General features: G+C 46.7%; 1 protein-coding gene across 1 annotated transcript in view; it reads right to left on the reverse strand.

Annotated features, from left to right (window-relative positions):
- The window catches only part of upb1 (ureidopropionase, beta), a 188542-nt gene that overhangs the window by 73041 nt on the left and 99818 nt on the right, over positions 1-15683 (reverse strand). Inside the window, exon 5 of the mRNA XM_038793997.1 lies at positions 10934-11095. Within this exon, the coding sequence (XP_038649925.1) occupies positions 10934-11095 (162 nt within the window). The remainder of the gene's footprint in view (positions 1-10933; positions 11096-15683) is intronic.

A 15683-nucleotide genomic window follows, 5' to 3' on the forward strand; every position in this document is an offset into this window, starting at 1 on the left:
CCTATTGGAATATCCTAGGGCCAAGGCAATGGCTCTATTGCCTGAGCAAACAGGAGCGGAGGCAATGGACATCACTGCCTCATGCTCCTATTCAGCGTAAAGTAGCCAGAATTTAAAGCATTTGTGCGAACACTAGCAGTGGGGCTCTATACAATAAACAAATCCAGGATCTAGACTTCTGTTCACATCCAAACCTCCCAAGAATCTCAAATAAAAATCCTCACTCCACCCTATCAAACGCTTTTTCAACGTCCAGGGAAGCAATTACCTCTGGTTCAGGCACCGAAGAGGTCAACATTTAACAAAAACGTATATTGGTCGACAATTGCCAACCCTTAACAAAGCTTGTCTCATCTTCCAAGATCACCTTTGGGAGTCAGGGCTCCAATCGCAGTGCCAGCACTTTTGCAAATAACTAAGCATCCACATTTAAAAGCGAAATAGGGGTACGGTCCACACTCTTTTGGGTCCTCGTCTTTCTTAAGGATCAAGGAAATAGAAGCCTAAGAAAGTGTAATGGGCAACAAACCCTGGGACAAGGAGTCGTTAAACATATCTAAAATTAGAGGTCCTAATTGCTCTGCAAATCTCTTGTAGAACACAATGAGGAAGCCATCAGGGCCAGGTGATTTAGATGTCTGCATCAACCCAATGCATTTACTAATTTCCTCTGTGCCCAACAGGGATTCCAACTCTTCACACCTCAGCCTCTCCACCAGTGGGATGGGTAACCCATCCAAAGAAAAATCAGTCATGGCTGAACTCTCTGCCGGGGGTTCCGATCCATAGAGATCCCGATAAAATATTTCGAAAGCCGCATTGACCTGAGGCATTGCGGAAACCAGGCTGCCACCTGTGTCTTATAGCTGCAATATCTCCCAGGAAGCTGCCTGTCGTCTCAGTTCGTGAGCTAAGAGGCGACTGGCCGCCTCCCCATGTTCTTAAAATACACTCCATGAATGTTGCAGCTGGCCCACCCTCTTATCCGCTAAAAATAATTCAAATTGTGACTGTGGTTTTTTCCTACTTGCCAACAACTCCAGGGATGGGGCAAGTGAGTACTGATGGTCCACCTCAAGAATGGTGTCCACCAGCCTCTCATGTTCCATCCTCGCTGTCTTTAGCATGTGTGCTTTGTGGGAAATTATTTCCCCTCTGATAACCATCTTCAGGGCTTCCCACAGCCTAGAAGGTGAGATAGGCTCACTTTTATTAGATTTAATATATTCCCAATGATGGTGGACATGCGTTCACAATATCTCTTGTCTGCTAATAATGCCGTATCCAATCTCCATGGCGGACGCTGGTAGGGACCCCACTCTGGCGCCAAATCAACAAAATGTGGGGCATGGTCTGAAATCACAATCGCGGAGTAATCTGCTCTCTTCACCAAAGGAAAGAGACACCTATCCACCACAAAAAGTCGATACATGAGTTTACCTGGAGCACATGGGAGAAAAAGGACAAATCTTTGTCACTTAGGGCAAAAAATGCCACAGGTCTGTCCCCTCCAGCTGCTCCATGAAAACCAACAATGCCCTGATGGTCACCCCTGATGGAGGCAGATTTGGGCTTAGGCCGATCTAGACTGCGGTCCAGAACCCAGTTTATGCCACCACCCAAAATAAGCTGATGCAAACCCATATCCGGGATCAAGGCCAGCAGCTCGTTAATAAAATCCCTATCATTCCAGTTTGGAGCATAGACATTAACCAGGCCACTGAGGTGCCCGCCAAAGATCCACAGACAATAACAGGTCTACCATTGGGGTCAGCCAAGATTTAGCAGCAGAAAACAGGACCCTTTAATTGATGAAAATTGCCACACCCGGGCCCCATCATCAAAACCCGAATGAAAAATGTGTCCTACATACCCCTTCCGCAACCACATAAACCTTAACCCCCATCCAAGCCCAACTTGCAAAACATTCAACCCCAACATGAACAGAAAAATGCAAACATGAACAAGGAACCCCAACAATTCTACATATCAACACACCCATCCCCAATATCCAAAAACCTCAATCACTCCGCACGCTCAACCTATTCTTCTTTCCAAAGGAATCCGACTCCCTCAGCGCATCAAAAATATAGGGCGGGATTCTCAAAAAAAAAATCAGGAAAGGCGATTGGATGGAGAATCGTTTCAGACGCCGAAATCGCAGCAGGCGCCGATTTGATGTCAAATCGCAATGCTCCAGCACCTCAACAGCTGTGGCAATGCGTTCCGGAACACGCACACAGTAGACACCATTTGTATATCATTAGCAGGTACAGCCTGGTATTTTTCAGGGCCTCCGCGTGGGGGGGCGGCCAGAGGTGAGCTGTGGGGTCAGGGTGGACAGGCAGGGAACACCATTGCCGCAGCTGGCAAGGCAGCCATGCAGCAGCGCACACCGCTAGCAACCCACAGTGAATCTAGTGCCATGGGTCATTTGAATGCCCCTCCCAGGACACCCCCCCCCGGGTGCCCTCTAGACCCAGCTGACCCATCAGCTGTATGGGCGGGCTCCAGCAGAACCAGCGCCATAATTTTGGCTGGGATAAGTGTGTGTGGGGAGTGTAATGTGAATGTGCGGCTGCAGCTTGTCAGCCTCCCGAATGCCAATCACGGACCCGGCGAATCCTGCGACGTTTTTCCACTGGAATAGACTGTGTTCCACGCGGCACCGGTGCTAGCCCCTCAATGGTAGTGGATTCAATCCAGGTGTAGAACCGGTTTTTCTGTTGTAAAGGTTCATAGATTCTGCGTTGGCGTCAACACTTGGTCTCAGAAATGGAGAATCCGGTCTTTTCCCTCAAAAGTCACTCTTAGCCACGTCAGGCATACCACCCCAAACTGGACTTTGCTTTGGCCTTGTTGAACGCTGTCCGTTTCTTTGCCAGCTCCGCTCCCACATCTTGGTAAAACGGGACGGCGTGCCCTTCCCATTTGTAGTCGCGATGCTTCTTTGCCCATCTCAGGACCCGCTCTTTTTCTTGGAAGCTGTGAAATTTCACGATTACTGCTCATGGTGGTTCACGGGGACGAGGCTTCTGTCGAAGTGTCCGGTAGGCTCTTTCCAGCTCGGGAGGGTTTGTGAGTCTAACCTCCCATACCATCTTCCCAAACATGTTCGCAAAATACTCTTTGGGAGTTGGGTCTCCCATCCTTTCTGGCAGCCCCACAATTCGGAAATTCTGCCTCCTGGAACGATTCTCCAAATCATTTACTTTGGCCTTTAGTGCTTTATTCGCATTGGCCATCAGAAACATCTCCGTTTCCAGAAAGGCAATCTGGTACTATGTCTCGAAATGGCCACTTCCTTGTCCTGTATCGTGTCACCATGTGCCTTTACCATTTTGTTCGTCCTCTCCAATGCCAAACGAATGGGAGCCAAAGCCTCTTCCATCGATTTGCAGCGGTCCCCTGACACAAGCTGGCAGCATTTGTCGAATACTGCCAAGGTGCTCATAAGCATCTCAGCTATTAGTGGAGTGGCTGGAGTCACAGAGGCAGCCTCCGCTACTTTTTCCAACAATGAGCCCCGAGAGACCTTGGACTCAGTCATATAATATGAAGAGCTTCTAATGTCAGGCTTTTCTCCCTAGTTTTTCAAGGCATTGGACCTATGTAGGTACTTTATCCCATTTAACTTAGTGAAACTAAGTGAAAAGGAATAAAAGAGCAGTACCCTGGCGAGAGCCCTGTCTTTTCCTCTTCCCTTAGAGGGTCATTAGGATTTGGAATTCTCTCTCCCAGCAAACAGTCGAGGCTGGGTCATTGAATACATTCAAGGCTGAGTTAGGCAGATTTTTGATTGACAAGGGAGTCGAGGATTATGGGGACAGACAGGGGAGTGGTGTTGAGGCCACAAATCAGATCTTATTGATGAACCCAGTGGTCCACCTCTGCTCCCTATCCCCATGCTCTTACGTAGCGTTAAAAAGCCAGTTTCAAGAAGGTTTCTGAAAGTTAGAGTAAAATCCTCTGTGTTAGCTGATTGCAACTGAAGTAATGAGAACAGTTTCTTTCACCTAGAACACAACACTAGGCCCACGGTAGCACGGTGGTTAGCACTGTTGCTTCACAGCGCCATGGTCCCAGGTTCGATTCCCGGCTTGGGTTACTGTCTGCATGTTCTCCCCGTGTCTGCGTGGGTTTCCTCCTGGTGCTCTGGTTTCCTCCCACAAGTCCTAAAAGATGTGCTGTTAAGTAAATTGGACATTCTGAATTCTCCCTCAGTTTACCCGAACAGGTGCGGGAATGTGGCAACTGGGGGCTTTTCACAGTAACTTCATTGCAGTGTTAATACAAGCCTACTTGTGAAATAAAGATTATTATATTAGAGCTGATGCCATCTGAGTGAAATGAAAATCTCTTATTGTCACGAGTAGGCTTCAATGAAGTTACTGTGAAAAGCCCCTAGTCGCTACATTCCGGCGCCTGTCCGGGGAGGCTGGTACGGGAATCGAACCGTGCTGCTTGGTCTGCTATAAAAGCCGGTGATTTAGCCCAGTGAGCTAAACCAACCCCTAAGTGAGCTAAACCAGCCTCTAGGGTATCAGTCCTTTCACACAATTTTTTGCCTCCTGCAATTCTTTCTCATCAGGTCTGTGAGGTTAATACGACATGCAGCCACATCACACAGGCAAGGCAAGCACTGATTATGGTGGTTGGTCACTGTTGATGGAATGGTGCACATGGGAATTTGGGCAGGATCTATAACGGGTGACCCATACAGAGTCTGCTGATATTTATCCGGGCTCAATGGAAAACTCTTACAGCTTTATAGAATCCCTACAGTGTAGAACAAGGCCATTCGGCCCATTGAGTCTGCACCAACTCTTTGAAAGCACACCCTAACCTATGTCCACAACCCCCTCCACACCGCGAAATCTCCGTAACCTCATAACCTAATCTGTACATCCTTGGACACTAAGAGGCAATTTACCATGGCCAACTCACGTAACCTGCACATCTTTGGACTGTGGGAGGAAACTAGAGCACCTCCTGTGCCACCGTGCAGCCCCAATAGAAACTTTAAAAAAAAACAGAACTATGATGTATTTTCAGCTGATCAAAGTGCACCAAAGAGGTAAAAGCATCATAGTTATTTATTGTAGACATTTGGGTATAAATATTCTTGAACAGCTAACACATGGAGTGGCAGCAAAGTTATTTAGACACCTCCTGAGGTTTCCTGGCTGCCATACAGTGCAAGGTTAGTCATACAGCAAAAGGTTTAGTCTGTTTTAATAGACCTATTTAACTTCTTTTCATAAATCAAGGCACATTGAACCTTCTTTAAACGACATGTTACAAAATACAATTAACCGCTTTAACGACTTTTGAATTTCGAGAATAGGGGTTATCATTCCTGACACAACAGTTATTACGCAAAGTGTCCTATCAGTAAGCACTCCTGCTCTTGCAATGTGCAGCTTTTGTTAGTCTGAAATCAAATCCATTTTGTGAAATTATTGGATTTGAAGAGAAATTGGAATTAGAAGTCGGTATATAAGCCAAGATCAAACTTGTAGGATACATAAGAACATAAGAACTAGGAGCAGGAGTAGGCCATCTGGCCCCTCGAGCCTGCTCCGCCATTCAATGAGATCATGGCTGATCTTTTATGGACTCAGCTCCACTTTCCGGCCCGAACACCATAACCCTTAATCCCTTTATTCTTCAAAAAACTATCTATCTTTACCTTAAAAACATGTAATGAAGGAGCCTCAACTGCTCCACTGGGCAAGGAATTCCATAGATTCACAACCCTTTGGGTGAAGAAGTTCCTCCTAAACTCAGTCCTAAATCTACTTCCCCTTATTTTGCGGCTATGTCCCCTAGTTCTGCTTTCACCTGCCAGTGGAAACAACCTGCCCGCATCTATCCTATCTATTCCCTTCATAATTTTAAATGTTTCTATAAGATCCCCCCTCATCCTTCTAAATTCCAACGAGTACAGTCCCAGTCTACTCAACCTCTCCTCATAATCCAACCCCTTCAGCTCTGGGATTAACCTAGTGAATCTCCTCTGCACACCCTCCAGTGCCAGTACGTCCTTTCTCAAGTAAGGAGACCAAAACTAAACACAATACTCCAGGTGTGGCCTCACTAACACCTTATACAATTGCAGCATAATCTCCCTAGTCTTAAACTCCATCCCTCTAGCAATGAAGGACAAAATTCCATTTGCCTTCTTAATCACCTGTTGCACCTGTAAACCAACCTTCTGTGACTCATGCACTAGCACACCCAAGTCTCTCTGCACAGCGGCATGCTTTAATATTTTATCGTTTAAATAATAATCCCGTTTGCTGTTATTCCTACCAAAATGGATAACCTCACATTTGTCAACATTGTATTCCATCTGCCAGACCCCAGCCCATTCACTTAACCTATCCAAATCCATCTGCAGACTTCCAGTATCCTCTGCACTTTTTGCTTTACCACTCATCTTAGTGTCATCTGCAAACTTGGACACATTGCCCTTGGTCCCCAACTCCAAATCATCTATGTAAATTGTGAACAATTGTGGGCCCAACACGGATCCCTGAGGGACACCACTAGCTACTGATTGCCAACCAGAGAAACACCCATTAATCTCCACTCTTTGCTTTCTATTAATTAACCAATCCTCTACCCATGCTACTACTTTACCCTTAATGCCATGCATCTTTATCTTATGCAGCAACCTTTTGTGTGGCACCTTGTCAAAGGCTTTCTGGAAATCCAGATATACCGCATCCATTGGCTCCCCGTTATCTACTGCACTGGTAATGTCCTCAAAAAATTCCACTAAATTAGTTAGGCATGACCTGCCCTTTATGAACCCATGCTGCGTCTGCCCAATGGGACAATTTCTATCCAGATGCCTCGCTATTTCTTCCTCGATGATAGATTCCAGCATCTTCCCTACTACTGAAGTTAAGCTCACTGGCCTATAATTTCCTGCTTTCTGCCTACCTCCTTTTTTAAACAGTGGTGTCACGTTTGCTAATTTCCAATCCACCGGGACCACCCCAGAGTCTAGTGAATTTCGGTAAATTATCACTAGTGCATCTGCAATTTCCCTAGCCATCTCTTTTAGCACTCTGGGATGCATTCCATCAGGGCCAGGAGACTGGTCTACCTTTAGCCCCATTAGCTTGCCCATCACTACGTCCTTCGTGATAACAATCCTCTCAAGGTCCTCACCTGCCATAGCCTCATTTCTATCAGTCGCTGGCATGTTATTTGTGTCTTCCACTGTGAAGACCGACCCAAAAAACCTGTTCAGTTCCTCAGCCATTTCCTCATTTCCCATTATTAAAACTCCCTTCTCATCCTCTAAAGGACCAATATTTACCTTAGCCACTCTTTTTTGTTTTATATATTTGTAAAAACTTTTACTGTCTGTTTTTATATTCTGAGCAAGTTTACTCTCATACTCTATCTTACTCTTCTTTATAGCTTTTTTAGTGGTTTTCTGTTGCCCCCTAAAGATTTCCCAGTCCTCTAATCTCCCAGCAATCTTTGCCACTTTATATGCTTTTTCCTTCAATTTGATACTCTCCCTTATTTCCTTAGATATCCACGGTCGATTTTCCCTCTTTCTATCGTCCTTCCTTTTTGTTGGTATAAACCTTTGCTGAGCACTGTGAAAAATCGCTTGGAAGGTTCTCCACTGTTCCTCCACTGTTCCTCAACTGTTCCACCATAAAGTCTTTGCTCCCAGTCTACCTTAGCTAGTTCTTCTCTCATCCCCTTGTAATCTCCTTTGTTTAAACACAAAACACTACCTCCAGCGATTGAATTTCTCACATAGAAAAATGAAGCAAATCACATCCATGATTGTGGGATGCTTGTGTTACATTTCACTTGGAGGACCAGGCCACAGGTATTGGGGGAACAGCTGAACAGTGCACAAAGTTACACATGTTAGATACCGTCTAGATACTGCCTGTGACGGTGTGAAGAATGTGCTGTCAGCATGTGATTAGTTTCCAATCTCAGCCATGCAAGCTTCCATATGGAACAGAAATCAGGCATTTCCTCATCAGGAGATAGAAAGAATGAAGGGAAAAGAGCCAAATTGGCTTGAAGTCGCTCCCATGTTATAGTACAGCTGTTCGCAGAATTAGGACATGATTTACCATTAAATGACAAGTTTCTAAACAACACAGGCCTAACCACATACTATTCAACCATAGTTATCTTTTAGCTTCAGCGTCATTGGGTTGGATTTTACAGGGTGCATTGTCTACACACCCTCCGCCAAAAAGGTTGGGGTGAGGCTCACCCACCATCCAGCCAGCTGCCCAGCAGCTATTTAACACTGGGAGTAGTGTTCATTGCTTTAAGCCAAACACCCTTATACTACAATAGTATGTTGTTATCCTTTAAGCAGAAGGACAATGGCTGACTTTCATTAACCAATACACCTACCCAAAGCGGCAACATGGCTGAAAGCCGGCAGGCCAGCAGACAGCAGAAAACTGCAGTCTGTGCTTCCATTCCTACCTCCACAGCCTTTCCCAAATCCGACCCATGGGTGGCATGGTGGTTAGCACTGCTGCCGCACAGCTCCAGGGACCAGGGTTCGATTCCCGGCTTGGGTCACTGTCTGTGCGGAGTCTGCATGTTCTCCCCATGTCTGCATGGGTTTCCTCCGGGTGCTCTGGTTTCCTCCCACAAATCCTGATAGACGTGCTTGTTAGGTGAATTGGACATTCTGAATTTTCCCTCTGTGCACCCGAACAGGCGCCGGAATGTGGCGACTAGGGGATTTTCACAGTAACTTCATTGTAGTGTTAATGCAAGTCTACTTGTGACACTAATAAAGATGATCAGATAGTAATAGGAGTAAGAGCCAGGGAAAAGCTAACAAAGTATCAGTGTTCTCATAACAGGGAGTGTTCAAAATGATTTGCAAAAGGCATTAACAAATACATAATTTTTATAGTTGAGTATCTTGTCTCTCGGCAATCTGCTGAAGCAAACTCTGCATTACTTTACTTTGTATTCTCCTTCCCCACCTCAGTTACCTTCCACTGCACTCATCGTGACTGCTGCTTGTTGTTTATACAAACGGCACTGCATCATACATAAAATAAACAGATTAGGCAGGAATTCAATTCAGTATATTTGCCAATGTTAATAAAGTGCAGGAGTGACGCACTTGGAAATGACAGGCTGCTGCCTCGCTGCCAGCTATTCGTTATCCTATATTTAGAGCCCCGTTACACTTAAGGTAGACAAATGTTCATTGTAGGTGTCTGGGTGATAATTGCTTTTGCCTCTGGGCTCAGTCACGTCACAGTGCAGATATTTCACGGATGACATTTACTATAATCAGTCTGTTAAAAGGTGCGATATAATAAATTCCATACAATGCGAGTTCACAAATGTCTCAGTAGCTTTATTCATTGATCAATAACGCTCCCCAGTCTAATGAATTTGAGTACCAAGCCGTTTGAAAGCCACAGCTGAGCCCTAATTATCCCACTTCACGTTCTGCTCACCTTCAGTGTTACGTTTCTTCACCTACACTGGCTTCTGGCCCCCGTGCCTCTGAGTTAAAGTTCTCATGCTCGTGTTTACATTCCTCTGATGCGCCACTCTTTCCTATCTCTGTAACCTCCTCCAGCTCTGCAAAACTCAGCCACGAGCTCTCAATTTTTCCCGATTCCCCTTTGCATTCCCCCTCTTTTCACCCCATTACCAGTGGCTGTGCTTTCAACCAACTAGGCTCCAGCTCTTGAATTGAATAACCATATTCTTCTACCACTTCACATGTAAGAAGGCAGACTGAGACAACAAGAATAGGTTTGCAAAAGAGGGAAAAACACATTAATAAACTTCCTGGCTTTTCCCTTCAAGCTTCACAAAGGAAAGGGATCATCAGAAATTGAAATTGACTAGCCAAATAAAGACCGTGGTTACCAGAGCAGGTCAGAGGCTGGTAATCCTGCGATGCACCCCCAAAGCCTGTCCACCACCTACAAGGCACAAGTCAGGAGTGTGATGGAATACTCCCCACTTGCCTGGATGGGTGCAGCTCCAACAACATTCGAGAAGCTCAACACTCTGTGACTCCGTCTGCACGTGTTCCCCGTGTCTGTGTGGGTTTCCTCCAGGTGTCCGGTTTCCTCCCACAAGTCCCGAAAGATGTGCTAGTAGGTAATTTGGACATTCAGAATTCTCCCTCCGTGGACCCGAACAGGCGCTGGAATATAGCGAGTAGGGGCTTTTCACAGTAACTTCATTGCAGTGTTAATGTAAGCCTACTTGTGACAATAAAGATTAATAAAAAACATTCAGGACAAAGCAGCCTTGCTTGATTGGCACCCTTTCCACAAATATCGACGCAGTGGCAGCAGTGTGTACCATCTACAAGATGCAGCAAGTCACCAAGGCTCCGTTCAACAACATCTTCCATACCTGTGGCTCTACCACTCAGAAAAGGACAGCAGATACCTGGAAACATCGCCACCCGGAAGTTCCCCTCCAAGTCACTCTCCATCCTGACTTGGAAATATATCACTGTTCCATCACTGTCGCTGGGAAAAAAAATCCTGGAACGCCCTCCCTAATAGCACTGTGGGTGTACCTACACCACATAGACTGCAGCGGTTCAAGGAGGCAGAGATTGAAGTTGGGAGCCCGCTGTTCGGTTTAGATCATGCCCATGTGATGGGGGTGCATTTTACCCAATTGAGGTAAGCAGGCAGCACAATTTTGCGATAACTGCAAGAACAAACTTTCCAGCCCGTCACGCTGGCACAATCTTCCAGTCCTGCTGCTGTGAACGGAGGTTTCACTGGCTCAGCTGAAGATGGGCAGAAGATTCCGGCCAACATTTCTATTTTGATGAGCCAAATACACCAGGGTACAGACAGGATAGTTCATCAGTGCAATTCTCCTTAGGGTTATTGATAGAAATACTCATTGAGCTCTGTTTTCTTACCTCATTAAAATCTCCAACCCTGGGAATGTGGTTCTTCCTGGTCTTGCCAATTATGTTGCCAGAGTTAGAAATCACTACCGCAGTGTTCCACAGTGTCCCTCCATGAACCTCATCTCGCTCCAAGATTGGGGACACCACAACCATGTTATATTTTCTTGCAAGCTGCAGAAAAAGGCGGGGAGCACGGTATGGAGAACGAAAGACAAGGAAGAAAAAAAAAAAACAAGAATGTATTAAGGACTAGATTAATAGCTGATCAACCTGAAACAATAACTAAATTTTCAGAGAATTACAGAATTACCTACAGTGCAGAACCAAGACCATCGCGTCTGCACCGACCCTCTGAAAGAGCACCCGACCTAGACTTATGCCCCTGCCCTATCCCCATTACCACATTTAACCTGCACATCTTTGGACACTAAGGGCACTTTTAGTATGGCCAATCCACTTACCCTGCACATATTTGGACTGTCCGGATGCCCAGATGTCACCTGGGCTGCTGAGTGGGTTCCTCAGTTGTTGTTTATTTCAGATTTTCGGCAGCAACAGTATTTTGCTTCTGTTTTAGGTTTGTATGTTTCAGTTCAGGTCAAAAGTCAAATGGCTGAAAGACTTTGAGCCACTGAAATAGTTCCACATATACCATATTTTATCAACTGTAACCTCAACATGACAACCTCTGAAACTATGACAGTGTAAAGCACTAATCTGCCATGCCGTTGAGCAGGAGGATATAATTGGCCATTATGATTGTCCATTGACAATTGTCAGTCTCCACATTTTGTTTAATTAATTTAGAGGATGTGGGTGTCGCTGGCTCGGTCAGAATTTATTGCCCATCGTTAATTGTCTTAAATGGTAATGAACCCCCTTCTTGAACCATTGCAGTCAATGTGCATCATCCTTTGCAGCACATTTGATATAACTGAGGGGTTTGCTGGACCATTTCAGAAGGCTTTTAAGAGTCAACCCCATTGCTGTGGGTCTGGAGTCACATACAGACCAGACCCGGTAAGGACAGCAAATTTCCTTCCCAAAAGGACATTAGTGAACCAGATGGGTTTTTGTGACAATCAACAGAGATTTCATGGTAATCATTAAAAAAAAATATTCCAATTAAGGGGCAATTTAGCGTGGCCAATCCACCTACCCTGCAAATCTTTGGGTTGTGGGTGTGGGACCCACGCAGACATGGGGAGAATGTGAAAACGACACAAGGACAGTGACCCGGGGCCGGAATCAAACCAGTGTCATCCGTGCCGTGAGGCAGCAGTGCTAACCACTGCACCACCCCCTGGTTAATCATTACTGAGAGTAGTTTTTTTAATTTCAAATTTATTCAGTTTTCCTTCGTTTACTATTCCTAAGAAAATGTGTGCTGTGGGAAAAAGTACTCAATGAGATGAATTTCCTCATATGAAATCATGCCGTAATGAACCCTGCAGAAGTCACGGGGTGTGCACCACCTGTTTCTCCATGACTAGCTTAGAATACGAACTTCCCGATAAATGGTGCGGGGCTTCTCCCTTAACAAGAGGAGCCTCTCAGTATAAAAATCCTGACCTGGGTACAGGCCAGGAGACGCTTCGGGTAGAGGAGAGATTGCTGTATGAGAAATAAATCTGTGTTCATCTTGTATCCAACTGTGCGTTCCCGCACAATGGGCTTTGTTGGATTCTACACTGGCAGCGAGGTTAAAGTGGAGCTTCCTGGACATCAGAGAGAAAATCCGCTGCGGTCAAGACCGATCAGAATCGGACACGGGCAGGCATCCCGCCTGGGATGCTGTTTGCGTCCGCAATTCCGGTGACGCCGCCACTGGATTCCAGGTGTGGTATTTCGCCTGATGCCGGCCTGTCAATCCTGATTCAGATTCCGAAATGGACGGCCAGCAACAAGCAGATGTTGACACACCGCCATTCGCGGTCGCGTCAGCCACGCCGGTCCAGCCCAGACGCTCCGCACAGAAATCTTGGTCCCCAGTGCGGTATACATCCTCCGGCCCCGCTCTGTTGACGACTGAACACTGCCCTCAGGCTACACAGACCAAGAGTCCTTCGCTATAGCTGATGGACATGGGACGTTTCTTCAGACTTTGGCAGGGGGTTGAGGGGGGGGGGGGGGGGTGTTAGGACCCCCTCAGAGGTTACGGGGTGTGCACCGTCCGTTCCCCAGTAACCACCTCGGAATATGAACTTCCCTGATAAACGGGGTGGGGCTTCCCCCTTAACAAGGAAAGCCTGTCAGCATAAAACCCCGACCATGGTGACCCTTCGGGGAGTGGATAGATTGCTGCATGAGAAATAAATCTGTATTTGTTTGGTATCTAACTGTGCGTTCCTTTGTGGTCACTTCGCTGGCTTCTGCAGGCGGGTTGCGAACTTCACCTGTAACAAATTAAAAACCTATTGACTGCATTGAACCCTCTCACTAACCCTTAATAACGATCACTCACTCAAAACGTAATGAAGGTCTGGATGAGAGTTTCAGCAGCAGATGAGCTGAGACTGGAGATGAAGTTGGCTGGTGTGGCGATGTTGACCATGTATAAACAGAAAGGCTTTGTGTTCCACCTTGACCGCTTCACTCCGAAACAGGAGCAATAATTCCTTTCTGCGCGTCTCTTTTGCCCTCGGTCGGGTTATTATAAGGTCCTGCACTCTAACCAAAACAGCCTACTTAACGCAGTCTCATCAAAACAAAATTACACACACCGTTTGGTCATGCCACATCCGGGAATAGTTTATAGGCTGGATTGCTGGCACATAGGAGCTACAAGAGCTTTTCTACTCAATGCACTGGATGCTCATTTTAATGACCTGAATCAGAGTGAAGTTTGGGAAATGAATGAAAGCAGCGTTTCTTTCCAAGACAGGGATTATAAAATTGTCTGAGTAACTGTGAAATACACATATGGATACATTATGTTTGCTAATAGCCACCCGATTCCGATTCCCTCCCCTTGGTGATGCTGAATCTTGCTGGGATACAATCCCCAAGGCACTGGCAGCCATTTCCTGGAAGTCCCTAATTGGTGATCCCAGACAGTTTGATTGTGCAACTGTGGAGTGCAAACACTGACTTCACCAGGCTTCTGAAAAACACATTCTTGATATGTGGGTGTTGCTGCAATTTATTGCCCATCCCTCTTGCCCTGTACAGCTGAGTGGTTTGTTAAGCCACTTCAGAAGGCTTTTCATAATCAAGGTTGTGAACCTGGAATTAGATTCACGTATGGATCAGGCTGGATAACGAGGACAGGCTTCGATCTTTCCCCGACGGATATCCAGGATTAGGTATTGATGACAATCTGATTGCTTCGGGTCACTATTATCACCAGGAGCAGATTTTCAAATTGAAAATGTACTCTCGCTCACTCACTTGCACTCACTCGCTCACTCTCTCCTTCACCTGGACTCTCGCTCACTCTCTCCTTTGCTAAGGAATGGGTGAAGAAACATTCCAATTAGATGTCTCATTGATCCAATAATTGGCACTGATATGTAAAGAGGCTACAGGTGGAATTGGAGGCATGTGATGTGATGATAGAGTTTGGTGGTGAGTGTGTTCGAAGAAAAATAAAGGTGTTTGGGAAAGGAGCAGAACTCTTGACTCTTTACTGAACAGCAGCCGGAGGCTAACATCCTTCACCTGCACCCACTCGTTCACACTCTCCTTCACCTGCACTCTCTTGCTCACTCTCTCCTTCACCCGCACTCTCTTGCTCACTCTCTCCTTCACCCGCACTCTCTTGCTCACTCTCTCCTTCACCCACACTCTCCTTCACCCGCACTCTCTTGCTCACTCCCTCCTTCACCCACACTCTCTTGCTCACTCCCTCCTTCACCCGCATTCTCGCTCACTCTCTCCTTCACCCGCACTCTCGCTCACTCCCTCCTTCACCCGCACTCTCGCTCACTCTCTCCTTCCCTGCACTCTCTTGCTCACTCTCTCCTTCACCCACACTCTCTTGCTCACTCTCTCCTTCACCCACACTCTCTTGCTCACTCCCTCCTTCACCCGCATTCTCGCTCACTCTCTCCTTCACCCGCACTCTCGCTCACTCCCTCCTTCACCCGCACTCTCGCTCACTCTCTCCTTCCCTGCACTCTCTTGCTCACTCTCTCCTTCACCCACACTCTCTTGCTCACTCTCTCCTTCACCCACACTCTCTTGCTCACTCCCTCCTTCACCCGCACTCTCGCTCACTCCCTCCTTCACCCGCACTCTCGCTCACTCCCTCCTTCATCCGCACTCTCGCTCACTCTCTCCTTCACCTGCACCCACTTGCTCACTCTCTCCTTCCCTGCACTCTCTTGCTCAATTCTCCTTCACCCGTATCCACTTGCTCACTTTCTCACTCTCCTTCACCCACGCCCTGTCACTCACTCTCTCCTTCACACACACTCACTTGCTCCTTCACTCACGCTCCCACTCATTCTCTCATACGCTCTCTCATTCACCCACACCCACTTGCTCGCTCTCACTCGCTCTCTCATTCACACCCACTCGCTCACTCATTCACACCCACTCGCTCGCTCTCATTCACACCCACTCGCTCGCTCGCTCATTCATGCACACCCACTCGCTCGCTCTCTCTTTCATGCACACCCACTCGCTCGCTCTCTCTTTCATGCACACCCACTCGCTCGCTCTCATTCACACCCACTCGCTCGCTCGCTCATTCATGCACACCCACTCGCTCGCTCTCTCTTTCATGCACACCCACTCGCTCGCTCTCTCTTTCATG

The sequence above is a fragment of the Scyliorhinus canicula genome, chromosome 1 (genome assembly GCF_902713615.1).
Source record: "Scyliorhinus canicula chromosome 1, sScyCan1.1, whole genome shotgun sequence".
Classification (NCBI taxonomy): Eukaryota; Metazoa; Chordata; class Chondrichthyes; order Carcharhiniformes; family Scyliorhinidae; genus Scyliorhinus; species Scyliorhinus canicula.